The sequence below is a fragment of the Struthio camelus genome, chromosome 8 (genome assembly GCF_040807025.1).
Source record: "Struthio camelus isolate bStrCam1 chromosome 8, bStrCam1.hap1, whole genome shotgun sequence".
Taxonomy (NCBI): Eukaryota; Metazoa; Chordata; class Aves; order Struthioniformes; family Struthionidae; genus Struthio; species Struthio camelus.
The window spans coordinates 21,725,221-21,753,159 of record NC_090949.1 but is presented as its reverse complement, the minus strand read 5'-3'; the positions used below and the strand labels follow the sequence as shown (position 1 = coordinate 21,753,159).

The window sequence follows — 27,939 nt, the reverse complement described above, 5'->3', positions numbered from 1 at the left end:
GAAATCACTTGGGGGAGTTCCCAGTACGTTATTTCTAAGCTAGTAAAATTTACTTTAAAAAGCGTACAATCTGGATGTCCTGTTCCCTCCATCAGAGGGTCAAATACAAATTATTTGCAAAAATGTATTTCTAAAAATTGTGCTTACTTGGCTCTTTGCTTTAAATTTTAAAGGGAGCCTATTTGCGATATCCATTTGCATTAGTTCATGGTTAGTGAAGCATGTAAGAAAGAGCCGGTGACAAACTTGCACTTTCCTTATTAGTGTTCAGCTGTAAGATTCAGATTTTGATAGATAACACAGTAACTAGATACTAGCAATCCAGTATCTAATTTCAAATTCTGTTCTTTGTACTGAGAAGCGTCCTGAGAATGAGGTACCTTTGCCTAAGGACAAAACAAAGAAAACGCTATCTAACACATGGACATGGCTGCAACACAAAAACTCTCTTTAGGATGTAACATTTTTCTGTTTGGTAGAAGCCTGATGAGAGAGGCCAGCGATCTGTTCCCAAACACAAACAGCCACAGTAACAGATGTTCTCCTTTGCTGAGAGAAAAAGGTCAGACACTTTTCTTCCTTTGCCTTTGCTTCCAAGATCCTGTGGAAAATCCAGCTGGACACTGCCTCAGGTAAGTTTCCTCCAATGAAGAAAAGTCTTAACATTCGGGTGTATAGAGCAATATGACTTTCTATGACAGTGTCCAGGCAATTTTAAAAATTTCAGGAAGAATCTTGTTGATTATGGCAACCGAGAGAAAATTGGAGCGCTGGGAAATCTTGATGTTCTTCCCCTTCCCCCCCGCCCCCAAATATTTGATGCAGCAATACTTCCTTACCTCCTGCGTCAGCAGTAGCTCAGCAGATCATTTAATGCTCATTCCAATTAATATATGTTGATTGATAAGTCAGCAATTAACTGTAGGAGCATGCTGGATACTTTCACAGACTTGAGTGTCTGCAATAGGTTACTTTAAATCAAGAATTTTTAAGTAAAACAGGTTGAGGGCTGGTACTTGTTAGACTTGTTTCCAGGGAGGCCATTTAGCTTTGCCGGGTCAGTACTTGTTCATTTAATGGAAACCGTTTCCGCTTGATGCTACGTGCAGAGAACTAATTAGGTGAAAGAGAAGCAGCAGGTTTTCAGGTAAGCGGAGAGAGGGATACCTCTGATTTCTCCACGCTTTTTTCCAGACCCTTCTGCCTATGGCAGTGTGGTGGCTGTCAAGATGCTGGTGATAAGAAATTAATTAAAATTTAAAAACAGCAATTTACCTTACTCAAAAATTAGGCTTGGATAATAACCTTTAAAATATTGATGGATTCAGAGATAGAGCTATTTTCACTTCCTTGTACCTTGTCAGAAACGCACACAGCCTACTGTAAAATCTACTTGTGGTAGCCTGGTTTGAATCGTGTGTCCTTGATTTTTAGGTATCTTTTGTTCATGTATACGAAAAGCGCCTTTCTTTCGGAACATCTTTCTCCTTCCTCAGAAAAAGTTAATTTTATATCCAAAACTAGAGGCTTTTTTTGTTGCTTTCTTTGATCTAAGATCTTAAATAGTGAGAAAGGGTGAAATGAGAGCATTTGTATTATGTAAATGTCTTGTAAATAGAGAATACTTTAAATGGCTTACAAAGTAACTATGTTCTACAGTGTATGTATCTTTTATAAATATGCTGATAAACCTTTGTGGAAAGGAATCTTTTATAACTTAAATGGATTCAATAATCCTACTCCTCTCTAACTCCTCTTTAGAAAGATAGTACCAAGGTTTTGTTTGTGCTTTTCACTTTCCTTGTATCATTCTAAAAATAAAAATTTATTCCTTATTTTTCTTTATCTCTGCTCTCTGGTTTGGTTAACGTTAATCTTTTGAAATTATTCTGCCATGAAGATAATAACAACTAAAAAAGCCAACACCTTTTCTTTTACATTTAACGGCACTTCAATACTTTGGTCTGCATAGCTGTATTGCAAGAACTATTTCCTATTGAGTTTTCCTTGTTGTGTATCTATCTTGATATTTTGAATGTGTATATACTTACACAGGTAATTGCTGGTTCAACAAAATGAATGCTTGATTGGAAAATCCTTTCAATTTCTTTCTTCTTTATAGCTTCTATTTGACATGTTGTGTAAAGCAGGGATCTAAGAGTCAGGACTCTAATGACAGGAACATTATGTTGCTTTACTTAGCCAAGGTGTTACCTATCTCACAGGCACATTAATTGATGTTGTGTGTGTTAAAATTGTCAATTCATAGGAGTTAGTTGTGCAATATGTGACAACGTAATCAATATTCAGTCATTTCTCAAATGTAAAATACCCCTTTTTCTATTTGCCACCATAAGAAGTTTATCATGTGCATCCGCAGTAAGTAGGTTCCCTTTATCCCCTGTCTCTCGCAGGAGGTATCAAGAAGTGTATGTCTGGCAGGGTTGCTTAATGGTGGGTAAAAACGAAGGGACGAGCGGAACAGGTCACCTTAATAAAAACGTTATGTTGCATCAGAAACAAGGTCACGATGGAAGAAGTGTAAGATCTACATGACATGGGGATACATGTGGATAATATAAGAATATAATTTGTTAACGTTAGCACACTAGCTCACGTCAGGAGTGCGCTTGTGAGGTAAATCTCCCAGTCATTCCCAGTTACTGTAGCATGGTCTTGGAGTTTATGAACTGAATTTCTTTTGGGTGAAGTTAAACTGAAAGTTGTGCTCCAGAAGTGCATCTAAGCTGCTTCGATTGCTACTGGACAGTCAGTCCATTGGGTCAGATTAGGGCTAATGCAAAATAAACACCCTGAAACATGTAATGTGTGTGGATGCTGGGTCAGTGATACTGGTTTGCTTTATAATTCCACTCCTATTAGGCCATACTGCTTGCTAATGGAGACGTAGCCACAAAGCCATAGCCCTATTTGCCCCTGTTTGCCCCTTAAAACACTTTAATGCTGTCTTACAGAGCACTGTAATTTCCCAGGTAAACCTAATCAGAAAATGCTTGGTGCATGCTGCACGCTGGAGTCTGCAGTTTAGCACAGGTGAGGTGCCTGGGGAGGCAGCTATAGATGGCAGAGTGGTGAATATATCAGGGGGTACCGGAAACCGTGAGGAGCTCTACTAACTCCATAGGCAAGGCTGTGTTCAGTGCCAGGGCTTCCAGAACGAGCCCTGTCCCGAGGCCGCAGCAGAACGGTCCGAGAGCTTCAGCAAGTTGTGCTAACGAAATCATTGGATCACAGACGCCAGGTTTCAGGACACCTCAATCTGCTTCAACGTTGACATGAGCTCATATCTGGCTGACAAGCTCTGCTTTGGCTCGCTGCTTATCAGAAGACTATCTGTATGTGAGAAATATGACTGCAGACACTCATAATGCTGAGCTGTCAGCTCCAGTACAGAGTGGCTTTTACAGGGGATGATGCTGGTCAAGGATCTTGAACCACCTCTTGAACTGGGTCAAATCTCCACTGTGAAGTGAAACCTTTACCTAAGAAATTCCAAGGATATTTAACTAACTGGGAAAACCGACATAACCTTATACAGCGAAGCTCAAGTGAAATGCTCAACCTTTTCAGTCCTTTTACCTGCCCCTTGTCACAGGTTTCCATGTTCTCCAAGGAAGGGTGACAAGGAACTATTCTAATTCCGAGCTGGAATATCCTGGCCCATGGCCATTCTGTGGAGATCCATAGAAACTGTCTGGGCAAAATTATGCTAGCACTTCAGAGAGCTCTGCCTTAAACGTGAGCAAATGTGAACTGGGGAGAAACAAGCATCCACCTCCAGAGCCACCTGATCCAAAGTGCCATTACTTATTTACCTCAGTCAAGCCAGAGGTGAGGCACAATTCTGATGTTTCCTGGCCACCAGCACTGAAGAAATGGCCACACACACAGAACTTATAACTTCACTGCCAACCTTCCAGAAGAAACTAACTGAGCACAGCAAGTCGACCAAACAAACGTATCACCAAGTGGCATAAAACTGTCAAGAAAAACTTTACAGAGCCTTACTTGCAAAGTGCATTAGAAACAGCTGGCAGGGCAAGGTAAAGTCTGTATGAAGGTATATCTCTTTTTCCCTTTGAACTTAGAGCCTGAAATTATCCAAATACTGCATGCCCGGTGTCAAGGCTTCACCAAGCATCAGCACTTTAAGCAGCCACAGGACCTTGTTCTTAACTGGAAGAGCCTGTCTGTTATCACAAAATACATCTGTGAGTGAACTCTTACTGAATTAGCCAAGTTTGAAGAACTGGAACTTTCTTCAAATGCAGCTAGCGATTACATGAAACCCATCTTCAGGCAATAGGACAGAAAAAAATCCATCTTAGTAACAGGGTGTGGCTCAACCCTTCTTTACATGACTATTCGCTATATTGTGATGGGGGGGACACTATAATTTTACTTGTGTCACTTTCAGTCCTTACAGACCAAAGGAGAGTTGCTTCATTGAATTTACAGTGAAGATCATGAAGGTCTGTTAAAAGACAATGGACATCCTGAGCAAGACATCACTCATTTACAGTATCGTGTGAACCATTTCAGACCGGATGAGCTATCTACAGTCAGATGCCTTTATCTTCCTACTCTGGTAAGTCCATCAATGCACATACCTCCCTAACTTCTTGGATCAACAAAAGTAAACTTACAGTTGGCATCATAAGGTGTAAGAATTTGTTAAACTTAAATGAACAAGTCGGTCTGTTTTTTCTGATTATGTGCTCTCAAATGTTGGTCAAGGAAATGCATTTCCTTCTTGAGGTCATATGTGTTTTGATTTACCATACAGGCTTCTCTGTAGAAACATCTGCTCTGCACCTGCAAGTGGTTTAGGACATAACACAGTGCCTTGGCTCCAGCAGGACGTCCGCATCGGGTCCCTGTTCAATCTCCAAGTCTCTATTCCTGCAGCAGATGCTCTTACAATGCTAGTTCATATTTTTTCCTGTCATGGCCCGTGTGAGGAGGGAGTATTTGCTGTGGGCTAATGGACAGAGTGTTTTGGGGAGCAACTGATATGAATGTAGAAATCAATCTGGATAAGAATTTCAGTATTATACATATTTTATATATATATATGTATGCACACACACTTGTGTATTATAGCACATATATAGTATAATATATACCATACACACTATATATAGTGCATGCATATATATACAGTATATATCTGAGGAAAGCTCCTCATTTCCTTCCTTATTTATTGTGTTGTAACTATTCTGAGCAAATGAAATCTTAAGTTTAAGATGCTGCTTTTAGCAGGAAGCAACCTAGTTAATTATTCATATGTGAAATGTAAAAGAGGCAAGGCGTGTTGTAGCATCATTTAGTAACTAAGGGCTGGAATTCTCTTCTCTGTGCACAGCACATGGTTTTGAACTCTTTGGAAAATTTTCATTTGCATCAAGCAGTCTACCCACCGTCCTGCCTGTGGCTTTGGCCGAGGGCAATTCTAGATCAATTTCTACATGTTTCATACTTTGCTTGAGCACTGCTTCCTGTGTCTTAGGTTTCTGGTGAGGGATTTTCTGAAGCAATCATGAACAGGAGCGGAGAGGTACCCCATATGGCCAAACCCACCCCTATCTTCTTCATTTGGGAAAGGTAGTTCACTGCGTGGCTGTGGCAGGTGCAAAGTACATTACCTGCTAAGAGAATTGCAGAGAATACTAGGAAAAAACAAACTCCTAGTAGTACCATAAATTAGTTTTTTTTTTTTTTAACCACACAAACGTCATTTGAAATATCAAAAAGAATGCCTTTGTACTCTTTTTACACCAAACAAGAGTTTAGTGGCTCTTCTTGAGCAAGTACTGCTACCCAAATTTATGTTTTGGGGCTTCGGTAATATTACATGTCCAAAGTTATTTAAACTAGTCTTACTTCTGCCATTGCTTGTTAACGGACAGAACTCAACTCTTATTTTTCTTGAACTTTTTTTTGTTATGCTCCAAATTACTTCAAAAACCTGTAAACTAAAATGAATTATGCTTCCACCTTAACCTGGTCTCTCTGTAACAAAATGCTGTAATTGCATTCGTTTGCCAGTAGGTGGCACATTTGTATGGTGTGGATCAGTATACATAAATGTCAGCTGCAGTACTGCATTAGTAGCTTTTGCTTTTAAATACTTTTATAATTAATTGTTAATTAATGCTTGCAGTAGTTTTTTTTACTGTTTTTTTGTATCAGTTTTTAATACCACTACAAAAGAAGCACTCGACACTAATTTGAACAAAAGCAATCTTTCATATGTACAGAAGTTGCACTAAAAAATCCCTGACTGATGAATCCTATATTAATTAGAGGCTAGGATCAGTTTTCTTCTATTTTAATAACACATAATCCCATTTCTGTATTATGTGCACTTGAAAGTTCAAATAACCAGTGTGTTTAACCAACAACTTGTTGCGAAAAACTCATTGAAAAGTGCTTCTAAGCTGGATGATTAAATAGATGATATATAGCCTCTCAATTATAAATACTTTCTAGAGAGTTGGATGCTGATAAAATTTAGGTGCATCTCTAGTTGGTTGTATAACTATAGCAATAGTGTTTACAGGCAAAAACTGTTGACCAATATTTTTCTGAATGATGTGACCATCAGAGCAGTTGTAAAGAAGGTAAAAATGTTACAGTACATAGGCTCTTGAGAGCATCTCTGATCAAAGCTGCATTATCCAAAAATTTACAGCTGAGTATTTTCCATTCTTGATTTTCTTTTCATATTGGTACAGGACAAATGTATATTTTTCAGAAGGTCAGGTCATTTATAAACTTGATGCATAACTTTTGAATGTCATTTCTGCTCATGTTAACATCTGAACATGTGTTTGGTTTTGGCTTTGCTTTATAACAAAGGACAGAAGAGAGAGGAAACAAGCTCGACTTCTAACATGTAACTGGAACATTTACCCACTGTGAGATGGTTCATTTCTTGAAGTCAAGGTGGTACTTTTTGTAATCACTGTCTGCCAAGCCACACATGCACCCTTTCATCTTTCATATTTCCACATAAAGTGTAGGGTTGTCATGTTTTCTTTTGGTTTCCTCATAGTCCAATGCCTATTGAGCTGGGTGAGAGAAGAGAGAGAATCCACAAACACCCGTGACAGCAGTGTCTCAGAACTGCGGAAAATACCCTTCTGCATTTCTTTCTGTGGGCTGAGGAGCAGCATCCTCTCCGGCTGATCAATAGGATAAATACAGTATTCTGGTCTTCCACGCTTGGTATCAGCTCTGGCTGTATCAGGTTATATCAAAACTGTAATCTGTTAGGAAGATGGCAGAGGGTACCAAGACAGGCTTTACAAATCTTGGAAACTGACGTTTCTGAAGCAGGCTAATGCTGCCTGCAGTGTACTGGATATTTGGTGGAAAAACTTAATCACTCTAGAAACTTGCTGAGTGATCCACCTGAATATCTCTGAAATGTGATTGTTTTACCTGTTCACCCCCCTATAAGGCTATAGTTAACAAAGGTGGACATCTCTTAAGGCCTTGTGTCTGTCCAAGTGTTGTGTAAAGCTCTGCACATACTCAGAATATTCTTTAGAAGAAAATCATAAAGGGACTGCCCGGTTCAAGTAGACTTCTGACACCAGGATAGACCTCAGCACCTCTTTTTCTTGCTGAGTCTAAACAAAGTCCTGAATCTTATTGACTTTGACTTCTAAGTCAAAACCTCTTGTTGGGAAAGCGATACAAGAATGTTCCAAAAGACTTTTAAGAGGAAAATCTGCAACACCTCAGAAAGCCTGTATTAGGATCCAGGAAAAACTTTAGGGGGCACATATGGAGAAGGCTCTTAATGAATGTCTCCATGTTGAAAACAAGGGAGAGCTAAACCCAAATGGTCTGGAATATTTTGCTGCTGAAAGGTGGCTACTGAGGAAAATAAATGTTTGTCCTATCTATTGTAAAAATAATGTATAAATTAGGGTTTGTAGAGAGGGGACCTCTGTCTAGCATGAAGTATTTTGGGTTGTCCCTGCAGAAAGTATTTTCCAGCTTGTGAATCGAGTGTCTGTGGTGTTCTCTCAGTCTGAGTAGAGTCTCTTCTGTTTCATGGAAAGGTGTTCTGCGAGTACCGCACAGACCTGTAGATATACGCACTTCGACAGAGTATTGTAGTGGTCCAGTTCTGAGGTACAGTGTCCAGGGAAGTAAAAGCTTATATGGGAAGCTGGCCATATATCTGAAGTAAATTTTGCAGCCAGAACTGTCTTGCTATTAAGATGATGGCAGCCTTGCCCTTGTAAATATTATCTTGAGAATGAGAAGGATCAGCAGAAGTGTGTGGAGCTGACTTTGAGACCAATGTAGGGGAAAACTGTCTGGCAGGGGTCTTATATTTCTGCTTGCCTTGCAGCAAAAGGACCTGCAACTTGCACTGTCAGTGCTGGTCACCAAGTGGGTCACTAGGTCTCCTTGGTTTCAAAATCAGGCTTTTAGTGGTTTTTAGCGATTACTTATTACTGATTACGGTGTCGCTGTTCAAAAAGCCACCAAAGCATTGTTGATAGCCAGAAGGAGGAGTCAGTAAGATCAGTCTGGGTTGGGATCATTCCTCCTAGAACACAAAGCTTCACAGCAAAGTGAAGAAAACCTAGCACCAATACGCTGATGGAGTGTTTAAAATATAGCTGAGATTTCTGCTTGTTTTTATTGACCGTTCCTCTTCCTGCCTATCACTAGAGTTTTCTGTTTTTGTGTACAAGTATGGTGTGCTTTTTCATTTGCTTCATTTCACACAGTCAAACTGCTACCTTTCAGATTTCCCACAAATTTAACAGCTATTTCACTGGGTTATCTCTGAGCTATATTTATATAAAAGTCTTCTATTAAACTGTATTCTGTCTTACACTCTTGGTCTTTCATACGAATATTTTTAAAAGCTTCTTGTTACCTTATCACTAGCTAGGCAATTAAGTGGCAGTTCTTACCGGTAGTATAGGAGTATGGGCAGAATGAACTGTACAATGTACAAAATGTACAAATAATGACTTTTTGATATATAAGCTTAAAATAACAAGGATTTAAATCTGGACAGTAGCTTTATTAAATATGGGACAAATTATCATAACAACAAGCAGAGCAAAATAAGTAGGGCAGGAAATTCTAAGTGAAGTGGATATAATTCAAGTGCAAGGAAGATATGCTTAAGCAGTTCAGTCTTGGAAACCACAGGAAACGAGTAGAAACTCATTGCTGGCCTTGCATTTTAGTAAGTTTCTATACGCATTCATTTTTAGCCTGGTGTGAAGAGGGTGCAACTCTGGTCATCTTATTGCAGATTCGTATAATTACAAAAAGGTTGAATAATGCTTATTGTGTGAAACGGATCTTAGCATACTAAGGAGAGGCATTTGGAGAATAAACTGTGATGATGGAACTGTAAAAAAAAAGCTGTAACTCAGTGAAGGGACAAGGCTTTTATAACGCTGCATTACACAACAGCCAGAGGGAATACAGTTTTCTAAAGAGAAGTCAATTGTAAATCCCCCAAGGTGCAGCCAGTGGAAGAGTGAGACTTTTATTAGAAAGCACCCAAAAGCCAGTACTCCTCTCCATCTCTAAGAATGCTCCAGTTCAACACAGTGACAAAACCAGTACAAGATAAGAAAAGCAGACTATGTAACTTAACACATAATAGCCTACTTCAAATTCTCCCTACCCATTATTTTTCTTTTATGATTTAAAGAACCTGTAAAAAGGAGGTTCTTACTGACACTTACTCAACTTGTTTCCATTGAAATTCATGCAATCTGAAGAAAAACAATCAACAAGTTCTGAGGGACTCTCAAGTCAAAACAGAGTGGCTTTGCCCTCCCGTTAATCACTGTCCTGTCAGTAAATCCAAGCGGTGCTCCTCCCCTCCAGGCTTGCAGCAAGGGGAGCTGTGTTGCTGATTTGGTACTGTGCACCTGCAGAGCTCTCAACCCATGCATCGACCTGAAGGCCAGAGCTCTTGCAAAACTTGTTGTACCCCTATAGGATCTTTTTTTTTTTCCCCTTCTTTTTTACTTTGTAAGAGTCTACGCAATTCACTGCATGGAATATAAATTGAGGCTGACTGGCTCTTGTGCTCTGACTTTAGTACTTACACGAGCACTTAAGTGCCTTAGAAATGAATGCCAGGTTGGTACAAAGGAGGTACTGTATTCTTGCACAGGTTTTCTGCCTATCTTCCCTCCACACCTGCTTTACACGATTGCTAGCTTCAGCCTTCTGCTTAGGCTTTATGCACAACTTCAGAGCAATGTCATAGCGCTCGGCATGCAGAAAAACCTGGCAGGTTAGAAGGGGACCGTGAAGAAGATGCAGCACAGCTTTCAGGTGATCTTCCTTGCCAGCACAGGAATCGGAACAATAAGCTTTGTTGCTGGATTCAGTCAGGGGACTGGAGTATCTCACTGGGAACCTCTATGAAAGCCCAAGGGGGGAAGGGAGAGCAAGACAACAGGTGTAAGCTGTTGATGCTGCAGATAAAGGTAAGTGGCAAAAATCCTTTCAAACGATCTGGAAAGAAAGCAAGAACAGGAGTTGAAAAAGCTCTGTCCCTAACTAGGAAGGAAAGTTTGCTGGGAGCAGGAAAAAGGTCTTGGAACAGCACAATCAGGACCAGTAACAGGGATTCCTCCTCTTTCTGGGTGTTCAGCAGTTGGCAGTGACTGTGGAAGACCCCAAGGTACTTACTGATCTCAGGATGGCTAAATGCTGCCAAGTGCAATATGGGTGTGATAAAAGACCCCTATGAGGGTAGTCTCAACCCAGAGGGAATTCAGAGCAGAGAAAGAGGGAAGGTACACAGTACTTGTGGGGCCCTAGCACGCAGATGGAAATGTCTGCTCCTGAAAGGTTAATTTACAGGAAAGAGGAATGGGGAACGAGCTCAGGGAGGGGAGAGCTTATATTACAAAGAGAATCTAAAAGGGCTAAGATAATCCAAATAACTCCATCTGCAAAAGTATGTAAATACTAGACAGAGAAAATAATTATTACAATATTACCATAAGAACAATAGGTATAAACAGTCTGTGCATTTTCAAGTTGTAAATTCAAAGTTCCTAACTACCATTTGGCATTTGACTGGAGAAGTGGGGCGGGAATTCTAAAAAGGCTCAAAACCAGCTCTAGATATGGATTCAACAGCAACTGTGTGACAAGTTTGTCTGCGATGGCAGGGCATCAACCCCCGCAGCCCGGAAGGCCCCTTTTTAGTCCTATATTGCTAGGAAGGAAGTGATGCAAAAAAAGCTTTTTAGGCTAATGTTATTAATAGTTTGGAAATAGCTATAAATTAATTGAGCTTGAGTGGCAAACTGTCATCATGAACCTGTGTCAATGTCAAGCTCCAGTCAACACCTGTGACGGGAGTTATTTAAAAAGACATAACTCCCCCGCCACAAAACCCTTGAATGCCGAGCACTTTCTTCAGCGCCCAGTGGCTCCGACCTCCTACAGTGCTGCACATGAAGAGAAGCTGAGGATTTCTGCCTTTTAACAACATCTGAGTGGCATCTTTGGGCTTCCCTTGGCAACCCTTCCTCCTCAGCTGTGAATTGGATCGCCAGCCAGCCGGCCAGGGCTCACCAAGCCGACCAGCGCCAGCAGCTGAAATGGCTCCCCGGACAGCCACCTCAGTGCAACCCCGCGCTCCCAGAGCCAAAGCACCCTCCTAACTGTGTTTCAGTGAGCAGCACCGATAGCTCGTTCTGAAAGACCCCTCGCAGGCCGTTTGCAACCAGCGACCTTGAAATCAAGGCGAGCTGGCCTGCGCGCAGGCCTGAAGGGAGCCGCCCGGGCGGCGCGGAGAGCCCTCCCGCCCGCGGACTACAGCTCCCAGCAGGCCCCGCGGCTGCCAGGCCGGCTGCCATTGGCGGGAGGGAGGCGGCCCGGCGGGCTCCGCGGGGCGGGGCCGCGCGCGGGCCGGGGCGGCCCCGCCCCCTGCGGCCGGCCGTTACCGCCGCCGCCTCCCGCCCAAAGGGGCTCGCGCGCCCTGCCCTCAGCTGCCTCCTCTCAGCCTCCATCGCCCGCCATGTGGCGACCTCGGACTCGCTTTTCCCCAGAGCATGACTCTAAAACGTTCATTCGTTACTGACAAAAAGTATAATATATTTTTATAAGTGGATGCAATCCATTCTGCTATGTAAGGCTTGTTTCTTTATGCAGAGGAGCTTACCCCGGGAGGAAAATGAAATCACGGAGCGAAAGTCCTGTATTGTGCTGTCACTTGACTTTCCCTGTAAACATATTTATCCGTGTTTTTTACCTGGGACATGGGAAGAAAAAAGGTGTTTGGCTTTATCTTGGTGCTGGAGAGCTGAATTTCAGTGTCTTGCTGTTCAGCTAGCAGGATGCTACGCTTCCCGTTGCCACACGTGCAATGTATTTCAGCTTCACATACTGCTGTTACTTCAGGCACAAAGAAAGCTTTTCAGCAGAAAACTGGCATTTTCTGATGCCCAGAAAATGATCCATTTGTGTCTAGAATCTGCACTGATCTCTGTGTGTTTCATCTTGTGTAATAGAAGAAATTCAGGAACACCCAGAGTTGGTCCCTCAACCTGGATTTGCAAACTCGGTTTTCAGTTTGTTCCTTACACGGCCTGGCTGGAAAATGCTTTTTGCCAGAAGTAGGATGCAAGTAGTCAAAAGTCTATGTCACTTTCCTGCTTTATCTCTCCACAGATACAATCTTATTTTAATTGAATGACCTTACCTCAAAAGTGAATTAAAATACAAGCCACAGATCCTACTCCACACTGAATTTTTCCACAGCTCATTTTCTTAAAATTTCTATCTCTACTGTTCAAGGTCTTTTAAAAAGAATGCACCTACTGTGTGAGCCTTAATTCAAATACTCTAAGGATTAATTGAAGAACGTGATGGAAGGAATGAGAGACTGTGAGTAAAATAGCTGGCTTATATTTGTATCCTCAAATGTCAGTTCATTACCAAAGCTAGAAACCAGATGATGCAGAAAATTCAATATGTCTTCATTTAGACTAATTTCTTGAGAAACAAAAAATAATTGCCTTATGTGGCTTATTTTGCAGCATGTTTTGGGATGTGAAGTAAAGAGGGTTTTTTTTAGTGTGCAGTATATTTAATACTTGTTTATCTGCATTTATTTAAAATCTAAAGCAGTGAAGACTCCCACTGCCATCAGTTATCAGCACTCATACTCAATACATGGTCAAGTTGTATTATTTGCGTTATTTTTGTGAGCTTTGGTTATTCATTTGCCAGTAGGTAAGTTAGGCAAAATGAAATAATCGGGGAAGTCTTTTCAAAAGTCCGCTTTGCACAAAACTACGCTTTTCCTGTGATTTTAGTGCTTGTAATTTAAGAGTTTGGTGACTTCAGTCTCCATTCAGAAGACAGGTAGCAGTCGTGTAAACTTCTCTTTCATCGTGCAGCCAGGATGCACTAAGCTGCTTCCAGCGTGAGACAGATGCGCGGTGCCTGGGACCGCCCTGCGCAGCTCAGGGCGCCTGCCCGTGCCAGCTGCAGGAGCTGTTTGGTGAAGTCGTGCCTCTTGCGCAGAAGTGAGGCGGAGGTCACTGGTCCGTTTGGAACGGATCCCCAAGCAGGTAGTGATGTCCCTCTGACGCGGCTAACCTTGTCTCACGCTGAACAGTGAGGGTGTAATTTGGAGTGGTTTGTCTTAGAAAGAAATTCTGTAAGTAACACATCCCACTAATTTGTACTAATCCAGGCTATTAACGATGCTCTAAAGGTGGTAGCATTACAGTCCCTCTGAGCTGTGGCTCAGACACAGAAAGGAAGTTTGCAAAGCATTTGCGTTGAGAAACTAGGATATGTTATTTGTTACTGTTTGTTTAATTTTCCTACTGCTGATGGCATGTCATCTACATAATGCTTTTATACAGTTAGAAAGTATCCTAAATCAAGGGAAATTTGATAGTAATTAAAAAATGAATCTTAATATAAAAAAGGGGGAAGGGAGGGAAATCGCTGGGGAAAATTGCCAAAATTTGTTTTAATCTGCATGGGTTAGAATTTATTCTCGTGGGCCAGACTTTGTCGTTTGTGGGTGCTATGAGTTGTATCTCACTGTAAAAGAAGACCCATGGATATCGGTGAGTCTATTTGTGAAATAAGATATGACGCTTACGTGACTAAGCCGCAGCCCTTCCCTGGGAACTGCCGTCTCCATCTCCTCTTTGCGTGGTGCCTGCAGCCGCACGGCACTGGTGCCCTTACCCAATCCTCCTTTCTGCCATCCCGAACCTGAAAGGGTCCAGTTTCAAAGAAAGCCAAATGTCACTTTTGAGCTGATTAACTCATTTCAGAAATACATCTTATGTGATTTCTTTTAAATCCATTTGTCCAGATCTGGTTGTTCTTATTTCTCACTTTGTTTAAAAGATTCCCCAGATAAGTTGCTTCATACTTCCAAAGTGTCTGTCGGTTTTTTGCCTTCTCCCCCCCCCCCCCCCTTTTTTTAACTCTTACTAAATACATCCCATTTGGTAGGAGGAGTAGAAATGTTTACAAGGAGGTCCCAAGAAACTCGGGTCATGAATCTTGCATTGAGCGCTACTCTTTCGCAGCGCGATACAGGAGGGTTTGCAGCTCTCCTTGCGGGCAGCCTTTCCAACAAAGAAACGGTGAAAACTGTGCCCTGCGGAGCTCTTCCCACAGGTAAACGCTGCCAGAAGGAGCCCGACCCGCCAGGGCTGTTTGTCCCCGCTTCCCCCCCGCCCCCGCCCCGCGATTCCCACTCCGAGCAAACTTGCCGGGGTGCCCTTTCTAACGGCTGCAGTGCGGGGGGGGGTGGGGGGAGCCCCCCATCCCCGCGCCGGGGCCCTGTCAGCGCGCAGGTGGCAAATGGCTCCTGCGCGGCAGCCGGGTGCCCGGCGGCAGCGAGGCGGCGCCGCGCTGCGCCTTTAAAACGGCCGCCATGACGCGGGCGGCGGTTGGTGCGGGCCGTGTGTGGCGGCCGCGTCACGCGGGCCGGGAGCCAGGCGGGGCTGCTGCCCGGTGTCAAAGTGAGCCGCCTCAGAGCGCCCCGCTGCCGGCGGGGGGGGGCGGGAGCCGGGGGCTCCGCCGCTCCGGAGCAGCGGGTAGCAATGCTTTGGTTTAGTTGCTCGTAGGTAGGTTTTTCTGTCTTACTTCCCCCCCCCCCCCCGCCCCAGCCAAAAAATGACAATGTGGTGTAATGCTGCCTGGCGGATGGTTTCTGAGATGCTTGTAAAATGGTGAACGCGTGTCACACAGTCCCCGACGGAACCGTTTCCTCGCCCGCTGGAGGAGAGGGGGAGTGCTGGGAGCCGGTGCTGCCCCCTGAAGTTTGGGTGGCTGTGTGGGGCTGAGGGCTGCGCCGAAAATACCCCGCACACGAGCTCGGTGTCGCCTTTTCGTTTTGTTTCGCTGTGTCGAGGAACGTTTTGCAAATAGGTTGTGGCAGTTGTCATTTTGTGGTCACCTCAGGTGAACTAAGAAGTGGTTTGGGAGAAAGCATTGAGTTATTTGGTCAACAGTACTGGAAGAAACGCCTTTTTGATTAGTTTGTAACTGTTGTTTTTGGTGTTTTACGTGTTGCTAACTGTATAATAAATGGTCTTTCTTTTTTTCTTTTGCTTTTTTAACTTATTTTTTTAATAGCGATGTTATTTGGCATCATCTGTTTTTGCAAACTTTTAGCTGGAGAGCATGATTTCCCTATTCTGTACTTCCTAGAGCTGTATGACATTTCTGGCATCCATTAATGCTACAGCAGGATCATCCTGAGTCCTTGGTCAGTTCCTATGTGCTCTGTGAAGTAGGAATGACTTATTTAAGAACAACAGCAACAGGAGGACTTGGGTCATTTCTACGTGCTTCATGAAGTTATAGAAAAAGCTGTGTGGTGGAAATACTCTAGCACACTACAAGGAGGGGAACAAATTGGATTTTTCTTCTGTGTTCATTGTACAGGCCTTTCCTCTACTGAATTCAATATACCTACAAAAGAGGCTGTGCTAGCGCAGAAAGAATGGTCTTATGGATAAGGTACTGATTTAGGCCCCAGGAGTTTTGGGCTCAATTTATAACTGCTGACCAGCTTTATGCATGACTTGTGCTTAAAACACTTTGCTCATCTGTACCTCAGCTTCCTCACTTATAAAACAGGGATATGGTTTTCAAAAACCTCACTTAAGGATAAGATCACACATCTGTGATCCTTAATATAGTAGGATGACTGGAGGTATAATAAGTGCACTTGATACGTAGCTATATATCTATAGTAGGTTGGTCTTTCTCTCCATCTCTTCCCTGTGTAAATGTGAGCATGCAATTTAGGAAAAAAAGTTTTTAGTTTACAAAAAGATCAAAATTAACTTTACAATCCTTGATTTTCAGGCATGAAGCGTTTCTTGCGTTTGAAGCACAGTTCAGCGTTCCCATTTTATTAGCTATTATCAGCCTTGCCAGGCTTTTGAGGAAAGCAGTCCATGACTGCACTTTTATTCTCAGGTGGAATCATGCTTGTGTCTCTGTAGAATGCCTGTTTCTGTTACATTATGTTGCTGTTTTCATACTGCTGATAATTACATGCAGCTTTTTTTCCCCCCCCTATTGATTAGTTGCTGAAGTAAAAGAAACCTCTGTCCTCCCCATGCTAACTGTTGACATGGAAAACAAGGAAAATGGCTCTCTGGATGTCAAAAAGTAAGTGAATCCATAGTGTTTAGTTTATGTAACACCACATGGAATTGGATTTTAGTTTTCTCCTCACTTAAATTGGTTGGCAAGGGTCGACGGCTCCATTTTCACTTGTTTCAAAGTTTCCCTGTTCTCAATTACTTTTATTATATTTCAGCTTTGACATAGAAGAGTCCTGGGCACTGAATTGATTAAAGGGGGTATGTGGGAGGGCTGTATAGCAATGGAGAGATGCAGAAGCTAGAAACTTAAGTTGGAGTGTCTCCTTTGACTTAGTCTTTCAACCAGAGAGTAAAGTAAGTAGTAGTATTGTAAGCAATACTGCACCTCCACTCAGCTGCCTGCTGATACAGGAGAAGCTCCTTTCACCATTCAGCTTGACTGGAGAGGTGAAACTCCTCAGGAAGGGTTTGCAAAGCAGAAGCAGCAAAGCAAATGGTGCCTGAGGAGTTTAAGGGTCTTTGTACATGCAGCCTAGTGGCTTTTGCAGAAGCAGTGCCAGGTGGGAAGAAATGTCCTGTGTGGAAGTCCCTCTCCTCCTCCTCCCCCCCCCCAAGATACCTGGAATGGGAATAAGACAGAGTTCCACGTGGTATGCGCTGCCCTATGATATTCTTCAGTGTGGTGGGCTGCTTGCTAAGGGGTAGGAACTGTTTTTGAAGGAGTTTCTGTATCCCTGAAGATCAACAATTCTTAAATTAGGAGTAGCAATCCTAAGTAATCCTAAGACCCAAGAAATGGGACTCTTAAAGTGGACAAAAAAATGGACATTACAGCTTTAGGGTTATAGATACTGTGCTGATACATAACACAAAGAGAGGAACTGGAGAGTTCCTAGTCTCTCCTCTTGGACTGCAACGCTTCTGCAAAGCTACATCTTGTTGTTCTCCTTCAGATCGCTTTACCATGAGCCTTAGAAGAAAACCTGGTAATGCCTAGACCCCTGGGTGGTAGAGTAATATAAACAATAATAATAATAATGATTGCTTTAGGATGCTGATGAAGCACCTGATTATGGCACAGCATCAAAAGATCTGATGACAGCCATTAAAATCAGTGTATTCCCCCCCTACTTGAGTCATTGGTTACACCACACCAATATAAAATGTATTTGCCTATGCAGTGAATATATGTAGATTATACCATTATATGTCCTCAGAAGCCACCTTCAATTAGCAGTCTCGCTTCTACAATGAGGACTCCATGGGAGGGAAGCAGGGAAATAGTCAAAGCAAGGACAGCTTATATTTAATTATTTTCCCCTGAGGCTTAGGTGATAAAGGCTCAACTACTAATTATGAAGGTGGCTTTTTAAAGCTGATGGGGATTGTAATTAAATTGAACTGAAGCTGTGGTTTCAAAATGAATGCATGCAATGTGTATGTGCACATATTTACAAAGCAAGTATTTGGTGCTTTCTTGAAGTGGTTATAAATAGCTTGGATAAAATCTGTTTGTTCACAGCTATATCCTACCAGGCCTTGCTGCTTCTGCCACATGATGGCAATAAAGGCACAGGGACAGTGGTGCAAAGCACACAGGCAAAATCTATTCATAATTAGTGCATCTGGTATCTGTTTTACAGCCTAAGATGCCATCCCTCTTAAGGTTTTACAGCATTCAGGATGTCTCGCAAACAGAGGTGCATGGTTAAGCTATGGCTCTTCTCTTTAGACAAGAAAACAGAATTTAGAAGATCCATGTGCAACAACAAGGCAAGGAAGAGACTGTTAAAATGTACAAGCCAAAAGAGCATCTGTATGCATAGATGGGTTAAAATGCAGCCAGTTTCCAAAAGTCTGCCACATGCCCTTGAGTCTGCCCTTGCAGCTGTAGCTGTGGAAATTGGCTCCACTTGAGGTCCAGCAAGATACTATTCTCCGAGGCAGGAACTTGCAGTTATTTCTTGAGATTAGTCTATGACAGAGCCTGTGAAGTCGTTGCAGTTGGGCCTGGGATTGGGCTGGACCAGTCTGTGTATTCCCTTGTACTAGAAGAAGAGCTATGTGAAGAACTAATACACTTGAGGTGAAATACGAAATTGTGAAAGGCAGGGTTTGTGACCATAACTAGCTTGAGATTAAAATGCTTTGGGAAGTAAGCAAAATAGAGTTTGGAGGGGTATTTTTTTTTTAACAGATGGAATCTTTTACTTGCTGTTTAGGAGAAATTAAATAAAATTCAACATTCGGTTGTTGGGATCTTTTTGTTTGTTTTTAATTTTATGTAGGAGACGAAGCATTCGGAATGATAGTCTGTGTCTTAAGGATGCATATCTTATGCATATCTTATGCAAAGATTTGAACGTACACCTTCAAACTTTACTTCGATGAGTATGTATAGATTTTGTGTGTTTCATAGCACATTTTACTTTTTAAGCCTCAGAATATTGACAATACCAAAAATCTTCGTTGAAAGGCCTTTTTTTATGTTTAAAAAAAAAAAAAAAGTGAAGCTCTCATAAGGCCAGAGAGTCAGGTAATCAATTACAGTAAGGTCTGTAATTGCAATCAGTGAAGTAGTTCATGAGGTAAGGTATTACTTGATGAGTAAGAGTAAGAAGCTCTGGTCCCTAGCTCATTGCCCTCAAATAAGTGTGTATTCTATGGGATAAGCGGGAGTCATGGCTTTTAGAAGGCCAAGTGCAGCATACCGCGTGATACCCAGATTGCCGTGTGAGTCCATAGGGCAATAATTTTGTAGCCATATTTAAAGGTACATTCCAAGAGTTATGAGAGAAGTGAAAATCATTGTGTTTGAGTACTCTGTCACAGGCTTAGCTAGTCCTAAAAGTTGGGGATGTTGTAGAAATGAAATGACTTGAGGCACCATCTGTAATTCTGCTCCCTTCTCCTCATGGCTGGTTGAAAGCGATGGGCCCTTGATTCACTCGAATATTTTGCTGAAAGACATAATTAGGCTTTTCTGAATCATAGTGACCTGCCATTCTTTCTTTAAGGCAGCCATTTACTAAGCTTAGCCAACACAGAGGTGACAATAATTGAAAAAGAAAAATTCGAAAAGCAGAAAAAAACCATGCTATCAGGAGAATATGACCTGTGTTTGTCTTCCAGTTGTTGCTGCTGAAAATCAAGGTACTATGGCTAAACTTCAGGGCCTGAAATGGGCAGGACCCTGACATCTGGCCTGATGTGTACACATTTGTTTTTTCATCATTAGCATTACTGTTAAGCATGCATGACAGTGGAAAATATCTGTGATGAACCTGAAGTATGAAATAGGACCTCTAGTTGGAGAAGCATGTTTTAAAAGTTGTTTATTTTGAAAGACGTCTTGCTCTTTATGCCCCTAAATTGCTGCAGGAAAGGCAGTCAAGTTCACTGGGTGTATTTCTCACCAAGAACTTGCAGGTACACAGAGGTTATCTGAGATAGCAAAATGGCAGGTTGAGGATAAGGAATGCAGGATGAGCATAAGGATAGCAATACGGATGATTGGTTGTTTCTGCTACTGTGGCAAGCAATTGCCTGAGGTCAATCATAGAACGAATTCATTCTGATTGTATTTAACAGCTATTTTCTGGGATTAATAGCTGTTTAAGAAGTCCATAGATTTGTCTAAAGATGAGTCCAAAAGCAATTTTGGAAGATATTTTATGTTGAACAATTAGCACAGTCACTGGTGGTTCTGTTTTTGTTTTAAAAGGTAGAACTGGTTTCCAGTAGTTCCTACCAATGTCGCAAAGAAGTACTGTCTCATCTGGGAAAAGACTTAGCCACATGCTGCTATTCTTTATGAGTATTTGGTGGCTGAAAACAAACTGAGGTCTCAAAATACTGGGATTTGGTATCTCAGACATGGTAGTCTTTGTTGTCCAGCTGCGAAGGCAGGCCCTCCACAGGTGAGGATTGTGACTGATTACCTTTGGCTGACATGCAGATTCCTGTACTTTCCTCTTTTCTAAAGGGAGAGGTATCTCAATTGTCCCTGTGTCAGGTCTTTGAAATGGAAGAGAACAGGAGTGAGTTGTTCTGTCTCTTGGGGGATCTTGAAGGGTACCTTTTCTGGGGAAATGGAAAGGGAGAGGATGTACAGGGGTTGTGCACAAAGAAGCAGCTGCACATAGTCTGCACATATTTAGTGATTACTCATCTGGATTTGCATTTTGCAGTTCAGTAGAGAACGGGAGACCTCCAGACCCTGCTGACTGGGCTGTTATTGATGTTGTGAATTACTTCAGAACAGCGGGATTTGAAGAACAAGCCAATGCTTTTCAAGAACAGGTAAATCTGTTAGGAAACATGCATTCACTTTGGCTGCCACCACTTTCTCACACTGCACGTTTTTGCAATGGATCTGATCGTTCAGTTAGTGCATGGTAAGGTGTGAAGGATCCTTGAAAATCACTGTTAGAGGGTGAAAATCCATGGGACTACTGTGATCTTTTAGTAACAATATCGCTCCGCAAGATACGGATAGTGAAATGAAAATGGAGTATGTGTTCAAAACACTCATCTGAAAGCTGAGGAATGAAAACACATTTTTTGACTTTGTCTCAGACTCCGTATACAAGCATTCAATTTCACTGTTTTGTTGCTTAAAATGGGAATGGTGCTTCACTTCTTCCGAAGTGCACTGTGCAAATACACTCATGAATTTATAAAATCCTGGGATAAAATCTTTGCTTTTGAGGACCTTGGATGAAAAAAAGGGCTGCTATGTCCCATTGGCTTGACATTGCAAGGAAATGGGGAAAAGGGAAGTTTATAAGCGGGGGGGGGGGAGCTTTCCTTGCACAGAAGCAGCATGTTTCGGGGACTCTCAGTTTGAGAAGAAGGTCAGGTCTTCCTTTTTGGGGCTTGTGGGAGGGAGGCAGAAGACATTGTTGGTGCTTTTAAGCCTGAGTAAGATCTGGAGAGTCTGTTTCCTGCAGCATATCTGTGAGCTGAGCAAAAATTGTGAACTGGAGAATGCAGCCCTGTCTTCTGTGAAAAATTTTCCCCATCTGCTTTTACATGACAAGGTAAAGTTACCGGAGAAAGTCAGTTAAGGGGGCAGCTATGGACTGCCTTCTACAGAAAATGGTGTCTGATGTACAGCCTTTTCCCACAGGTTGCTGCTTCAAGCATAGCCTTTGTGGTACTGACCCTAGGGATAGCTTTACCAGCTCACATACATGACGGTGGTCTCTGTTTGTCTCAATGTAACAAATACCTGTGTGGTTTCCCTTATAGATATTGCTAATAGATGGGTTTTTTTGGGCAGTTTTGGTGAGCAAGGAGCTTAACACGTATGGGTAAAGTATGTTAGCAGGTCAGGATAGGAAAGTTTGGCCTACAGTGCATCTCTTCCACAGAGAAGAAACTTGCATCTCCAGATGCACTCCAGCGTCTTCTCTGATAAGTCCATAGGTTTGCATGTGAGAACCAGGAAATTAGTTGCCAATGCTTGTATTTAGTTACCAAAATAGGTGGCCTCACATTCCAAAGTGCTGAGCCAGTGCAAGTTATTGGCAACTCTGCAGGAAAACAGTGCATCTAAAGTGAAATAAAGTTAGCCCCTTCATCAGGTTAATCTTCCTGACCTTCAGCGCTTGGACAGTGAAACTAGATCTGATTGTAACTGATGAGTGTAACACAGTATCTAAATTTAGCTCTTTGACCTAGGGGGGTGAAAAAGCTGTTACTGGGTAATTCTCTGGAAGGGTGCAGAGGGAAGGTCTTCCTGCAGCTCCTGCTAATTTTTCAGAATTTGAAGATGGGTAAACAAACAAAAATACTCTAAGTGTATTCATTCCTTAATACTAGCATTCATGTCTTTTCAACAACACTGGGAAGAGTGACTTAAGAAAAACACAGGCCAAAAAATTGAGGCCTCTGGGTGTTTTTTTCCCTTATGCTGACAGATACCTCTGACTTTCATCAAATATCTTAACCTCTCTGCACCTGGGCTCCCTTCTCAACAGTACTGCAGTAATTACTACTGATCTTGCAGCAGCAAGGTGAGGCTAATGCATGAGTTTTGGCAAAGCAATTTGCAACAGCCTGATGGAAGGCAGCATAGAAGTGGAGCGTACAGGTGTTATTAGTATTCTGCAGTGAGGGCGAGTGGCTTTGGGAGGAAAGCTAAAGTAAGGTTCTTTTTTAGGAATGTGTTGCCAGGGCTCTGCTAGGAAAGATAGGCAGTAAACGGCCATGGGCAGAAATGTGGCTGAGCTTCTACTGCCGACGTCACTTGATATGAGAGTTTTGAGGAGGAGAGGCTGACAGTTGCCACCAAGGCCAGGTGATGTGAGCAGACACTTCTCATAGCAGAAGTTATTGCCATTTTCTTCCCCCTCCATTCCCTCAGCAGCACTGGGAGAGGCTAGTGCCTGGTTCTCCATCCCAGCTCTGCCCAATCCTTCCAGTCTGCACCAGGAAGAGCCTAAACTGAAACTCTGCGCCTAACCTCTTACCGGTCTCTTAGCTGTTTTCTCTATGCTGTTTTAGAAGCCACTAGCTTTAACTCTGTTTACTTCTGATAAATGCTATCAGGATCTCTCAGACCCTCTGGCTGTGGCAATGCTGCCTGGTTCACTTTGAGCTCCTAGCCATCCTCTGTGTATGGAGCCACAGGGCACGCAGCTGATGCTGTGGCCTTCTCTGAATTTCCCTACCCTTTCTTCAGCAGCTTTCCCAGGCTTCAGAAACTTAAATTCATTTGATCTGCTACTCCCCCAGATATGCACTGGAAGGTGAAAGAGGTTGTAAATGGCAAGGGGAAGTATCCCATTTCATCTACAACACTGTGGGAAATTGTTTTCCACTGAACTGCTTCAGCAGGGGTAGCAGAATGGTTTCCTTGTCATCCAGAATGCAGTCATGAGATCTGTTGTTATACTCAGAATTTACATAACAGTAACTGAGTCCAGACTTTCTTTTAATGAATTCTAAGTAAGTATGGACTCTTTCCCGTGAAGCAAATGGCTCAATGATCTTGTAAGACCTGAATATCTCTTACTTAGAGGAAACGTTTTAAGGACTATAGAATGTTTTTTTAAAAACTGTGCTGTAAATGCTGGTAGGTGATAATGATGATTATATTTCCTTCTTGGAGTTCCACTGATGTCAGCAAGACCAAAGATCTCTCTGATGAAAACAGATTCAACTAAAAGAAGATATCACCCAGTTATGAAAAGCAAAACATCAGCAAACAACTCTTTCCAGCTGAGCCAAGGAGTTGAGGATACAGGACAACTAAAGAGAGAGGCAGAACAGATGAGGGACGAGGGTGTAAACACCTTCAAAGAACTATTGTCTGCCCAAGGGTGTTGCCGAGGTTTCTGTGGCAGCCCTGGGAGCATGTGAGGCTGTGGCTTGCTCCAAGACTGAAGCTGTTTGCTTTGCTTCAGGAAATGCTAGTGTTGCCACCAACAGTTTCTTAACCAGTAGTAATGCAGTATGCCAGTGAGCCAAAGGAACCTATTAGTGGTTCGCTGGCCTCGCTGTCGTATCATAAAAACTCCTTGCCAATGGTTACCCTCAGCGAGCTTGAAAGCTGGGGCTGGACACCAGCTGGTGTCTGCTGCTGCCTTCTAGGAGAGCCACAGTGTGGTGGAACGCAGGCACTGAGACCATTCTGGCACTATGGGGGATTACTATAAGGCTCTAGGAGAGCAGAGGGATGCCTCTGCAGCTTGTATTAAAAAGGCATACTGAAAGCTATCATTGAAGCTGCATCCTGACAAAGATCCAGAAGACAGAGAAGTAGCAGAGAAGAAATTCACAAAAGTCACCAAAGCGTATGAAGCCTTATCTGATGTCAAAAATATGGAATGACTATGACAAATCTGTGGAAGTAGGTTTAAGTGGAAAAGCAAAAAGATCTGGAAGTAAAGGTGGGAAAAAAAGGTAGAGCTTATGATAGGCACAAAGATGTAACACACTTGAATTCTGAGTTCATATTCACTCATCCCCAGACATGTTTAGAGAATCAATCTTCTATTCAGTGAAAGCCTTAGATGACCTAGTTCCTAACATTTCCAGAATACATGGGGAACCCTGCTGAGGAAGAAGGAGGGAAAGGAATAGATACTCTTTTCCTATTTTTGGAGTTTCTCCCATTCCAGGCATTGGATTTACTTTGGTTCCCACCAAGCTGGAGGCTGTTCTTCATCCTCCATTCCATCACTGAACAGCAGAGGAAAAGGCAACTTTAGATCAGTCATAAGAATGAGCAAAATAGTCAATGATGTCAGCATTTCCACAAAAAGGATTGTGACAAATGGGAGGGAGAGAATAGAAACTGTTTCTAACTATTAACATTCTCAACAGTAATTGGAAGGAGGCACCTGCTATAATTGGGTAAAAAGTTACTGAAAATATTTTTTTAGAAATGCTAAGTTATGTTGTGCTCCACTTGAGGGATTAGCATTCATATCTGGTTAGATTTTAAAGAAATTCCACTTTCAGTTGATCTGTGACTATGTTGTGTTTTCTTTTTTTCTGTGCTCTTTGTATTTATAAACTTTCTCACATGATAGAGATCAGTCTGGGCAAATTAATGCTAAACGCTAATGTAAGTCTCCCTTATATTAGGGTGATCTGTGACATTTGCAAGACGACATTTAATATTTGTAAGGAAGATACTGCAGTGGCATATGTTGATGTGGGATGTTTTTATATAATGCTTATAAAATAATATAATTACAATGTAATGCTTATAAAATACAAAGTTTGGCAATATAGTTTGATAGTTGACTATATTGTGATGGACAACAACCATATATGCAAGCAGCTGAACTGGTTGTTGACTATTGCTATCAAATTCAAAGTTGTGTTTGCATGTTTTATTTAAAAGTTAGAGTCCAGTGCTGGAGAACACATAAGGCTACGTACTTTTTTGAGCTATGATGATCTTGGGAGATCTGGCTGTGCTGTGAAACACCAGTCAAGCACTGTTCTGTGGGTGTAGCTCATGTTTCCTGGGTAGTGCAGTGTGATTGAACTGCAGAACTGTATAGAAAGAACAGTCCCATGTGTTAAAATAGAGGTGGGAGCTAAGAAATGCGTATTTTTTTCTCTTGCTTTTTGACTTTGGAAAAATCACGGTTAATTTGCAACAGTATGAAAAGGTTTTGAGTTGGAAACCACCCCCCCACCCCAAAGTCTACAGGATTTCTAATCTAAGTAGGTCCGAAAACCAGTCTGAGAGAAAGTGCATTAGCAATGATTTAAACGTGGGAAATTCAAGCACAAACAAGTAGGAGGTGTTGAGACCCAAACTGGGAAGCCACTCTTCTTAGCCTCCTTCATTGTCAGTGGAGGAAGAGAAGTTTCTCCAGACGGTTAATTTCCATAGTCATGCCCCTTTAAAATTTCTAATTGCAGGAGTCTCTTTTTTTTTCCCAAGAAGGCATGCAAAGGGTAGTCTTTTAAAGCAGGCACCTGAAGTTGTTAGCAGATAATGACAAGACTAGTCCAAACTTGCACATTGCTGTTAATGGTAATTCTTCTGATAGGCAGTTCACTGCCTTCTCCCTAAGACCATCCCTCCCTTTATGACCGATAATTAGGCAATCTATACACGTATGTATTAATTTGAAATAGATTTAGAAGGAGGGAATTTTGAAGTGAGGCAGCTTCGGGTTTTGTGTCCAACTAAATAGTGTTTGTGCCTTAGTCAGCACAGGCAAGCACTTGAAAACCAGACTATTAGAAAATTTAACAGTTACAAACATTAAGTTTTAGAAAAATAAATGCTACTATTTCTTTTTTCTTTGATCCTCTGTAGTAATCTTCTATTTGTTGCATTACTGTTCTCACCTGTTAATTTGTACGTTGTCTTCATCAACTCTTTAATTCTTCTTATAGGAAATTGATGGCAAATCATTACTGTTGATGACAAGAAATGATGTACTGACTGGACTTTCATTAAAACTGGGGCCTGCGCTGAAAATCTATGAATATCACGTAAAACCTCTACAGACACAACATCTAAAGAACAACTCTTTATAGCGAATTGTCTAATTGGGGCCATGTTGTGCCTCAAACAATGAATAAGCAATTTGGTTTCATGTGATGGAACTTTGTAAAGAGAGAATATATCCATTAAGAATTTAAACCAAATTACAATGATATATATCCTATTGGATAGAGTTGGCAATATACTATATACTAAGTCTGAACTGAGAGAGGTGATGTGTATTTTTTACATGGTGCATAACGATTTTCTCTTTTAGGATTTGTCAGTGAGCGTGTTGAGATAGCTACATCACTGTATCCAGAACAAAAGGGAAGTATGGTCATTCTCATTTCTGAGCCAGACATGTTCTTGTTTTCATTAATTAGAATACCAAAAAAAGAACAAAAAGAAGTTTACATCCATCTTTGGGAGAGAGAAACCAATAAAAGTATGTTCTGGTGTACATTAAAGACCTACTGAAATTATTGCTACTTATAATTTTGGGATGGGACTGAGACTTGTCAACTCGCCCTTTTTTGCAGAGGGTCCTATTTTTGACCTTATTAAGGTTTACTTGTGGTATGCTGCAATGTTTAAAGCTGTACATACAACTAACATAACCCCTTCGATAGCAGAAGGTGTTGCTGACAGGTGAAACTGGGTTGTGTATTTTTTGCTGTCCTTTAAATTTTCAGCTTGTTTCACCTGTTTTTAATCGTAGTTCTGTGTAAAATATAGTTAGTTTTTAAAAGTTTGTGTTGCTTTGCAAAACAAAAACTTCATTTTATTCTTTTTTAATTTATAATAATTTGTTTTCTAACATTATGCAGAAGTTTGTAAAAAGAGTAAAATTCTGCACTTTTTAATATTATTGTCTGTCATGGTGTTGTAACAGTTGATTTTTTTGATGCTTTACTTACGGTTCGGATAGTTGTTTTAAAAAACTGAAAGAAGCTGTCTTGTCACCATACGTCTCTGTTAAAAGAGAGTCTTGTTCAGTCTGTACCAGTTCCCTATTTGATAGGTTGCTTGCTATATCCCAATAAAGCATTGCTTATGTTTGGATTCAGTTTACTTTACAGCTTTTTTTTTTACTTTCTCTGTTTCTTTGTTGCAGTGTATCAGGGGCTCCCTTTTTTTCCTCCATTTTCCCATTAAAAAGGTACCAAAAGCTACTTAATATCCTATGTTCTTGTGGTTACTTCTAACATCCTCTGCCTAGAATTTACAGATTCCATTGTTTTTGCTTTTGTTTAGGCAGTGCTGAAGGTGAGAATCTGAAGCCCTGGTCGCAGTTCACCAGTAACACCTGTACTTCTCTTACTCCCCTCTAGA

General features: G+C 41.7%; 1 protein-coding gene and 1 long non-coding RNA gene across 10 annotated transcripts; one reads left to right on the top strand and one right to left on the bottom strand.

Annotated features, from left to right (window-relative positions):
• The first annotated feature begins 285 nt into the window (after nt 1–285).
• SAMD13 (sterile alpha motif domain containing 13) lies at nt 286–27,678 on the top strand. Of its 9 annotated transcripts, XM_068952680.1 has the most exons (7): nt 12,093–12,172; nt 12,841–12,930; nt 13,446–13,619; nt 16,620–16,704; nt 20,831–20,942; nt 21,593–21,682; nt 26,514–27,678. In XM_068952680.1, the coding sequence occupies exons 3-7, from the start codon at nt 13,481–13,483 to the stop codon at nt 26,655–26,657; spliced, it is 570 nt and encodes a 189-aa protein (XP_068808781.1). In that variant the 5' UTR covers nt 12,093–12,172; nt 12,841–12,930; nt 13,446–13,480; the 3' UTR covers nt 26,658–27,678. The 9 variants fall into 9 exon arrangements, with proteins under 9 accessions (XP_068808784.1, XP_068808785.1, XP_068808781.1 ...); XM_068952683.1 differs by lacking the exons at nt 12,093–12,172; nt 12,841–12,930; nt 13,446–13,619 and adding exons at nt 286–632; nt 4,439–4,609; XM_068952684.1 differs by lacking the exons at nt 12,093–12,172; nt 12,841–12,930; nt 13,446–13,619 and adding exons at nt 677–1,147; nt 4,439–4,609.
• On the bottom strand, nt 4,621–14,946 carry LOC138068040 (uncharacterized). The gene is made up of 3 exons (XR_011142578.1): nt 14,790–14,946; nt 14,165–14,280; nt 4,621–10,542 (listed from the first exon to the last, which is right to left on the bottom strand). It is a non-coding gene; the product is annotated as an uncharacterized lncRNA (long non-coding RNA).
• Nucleotides 27,679–27,939: the final 261 nt, after the last annotated feature.

Bases quoted from the DNA above. Each gene is read 5' to 3' on its own strand.
- SAMD13 (XM_068952680.1), top strand. From the start codon at position 13,481: ATGCGCGGTGCCTGGGACCGCCCTGCGCAGCTCAGGGCGCCTGCCCGT. The intron at 16,705-20,830 runs GTAAGTGAATCC...TGCATTTTGCAG, and splicing joins GGCTCTCTGGATGTCAAAAA to TTCAGTAGAGAACGGGAGAC. The intron at 21,683-26,513 runs GTAAAGTTACCG...TTCTTCTTATAG, and splicing joins ATCTGCTTTTACATGACAAG to GAAATTGATGGCAAATCATT.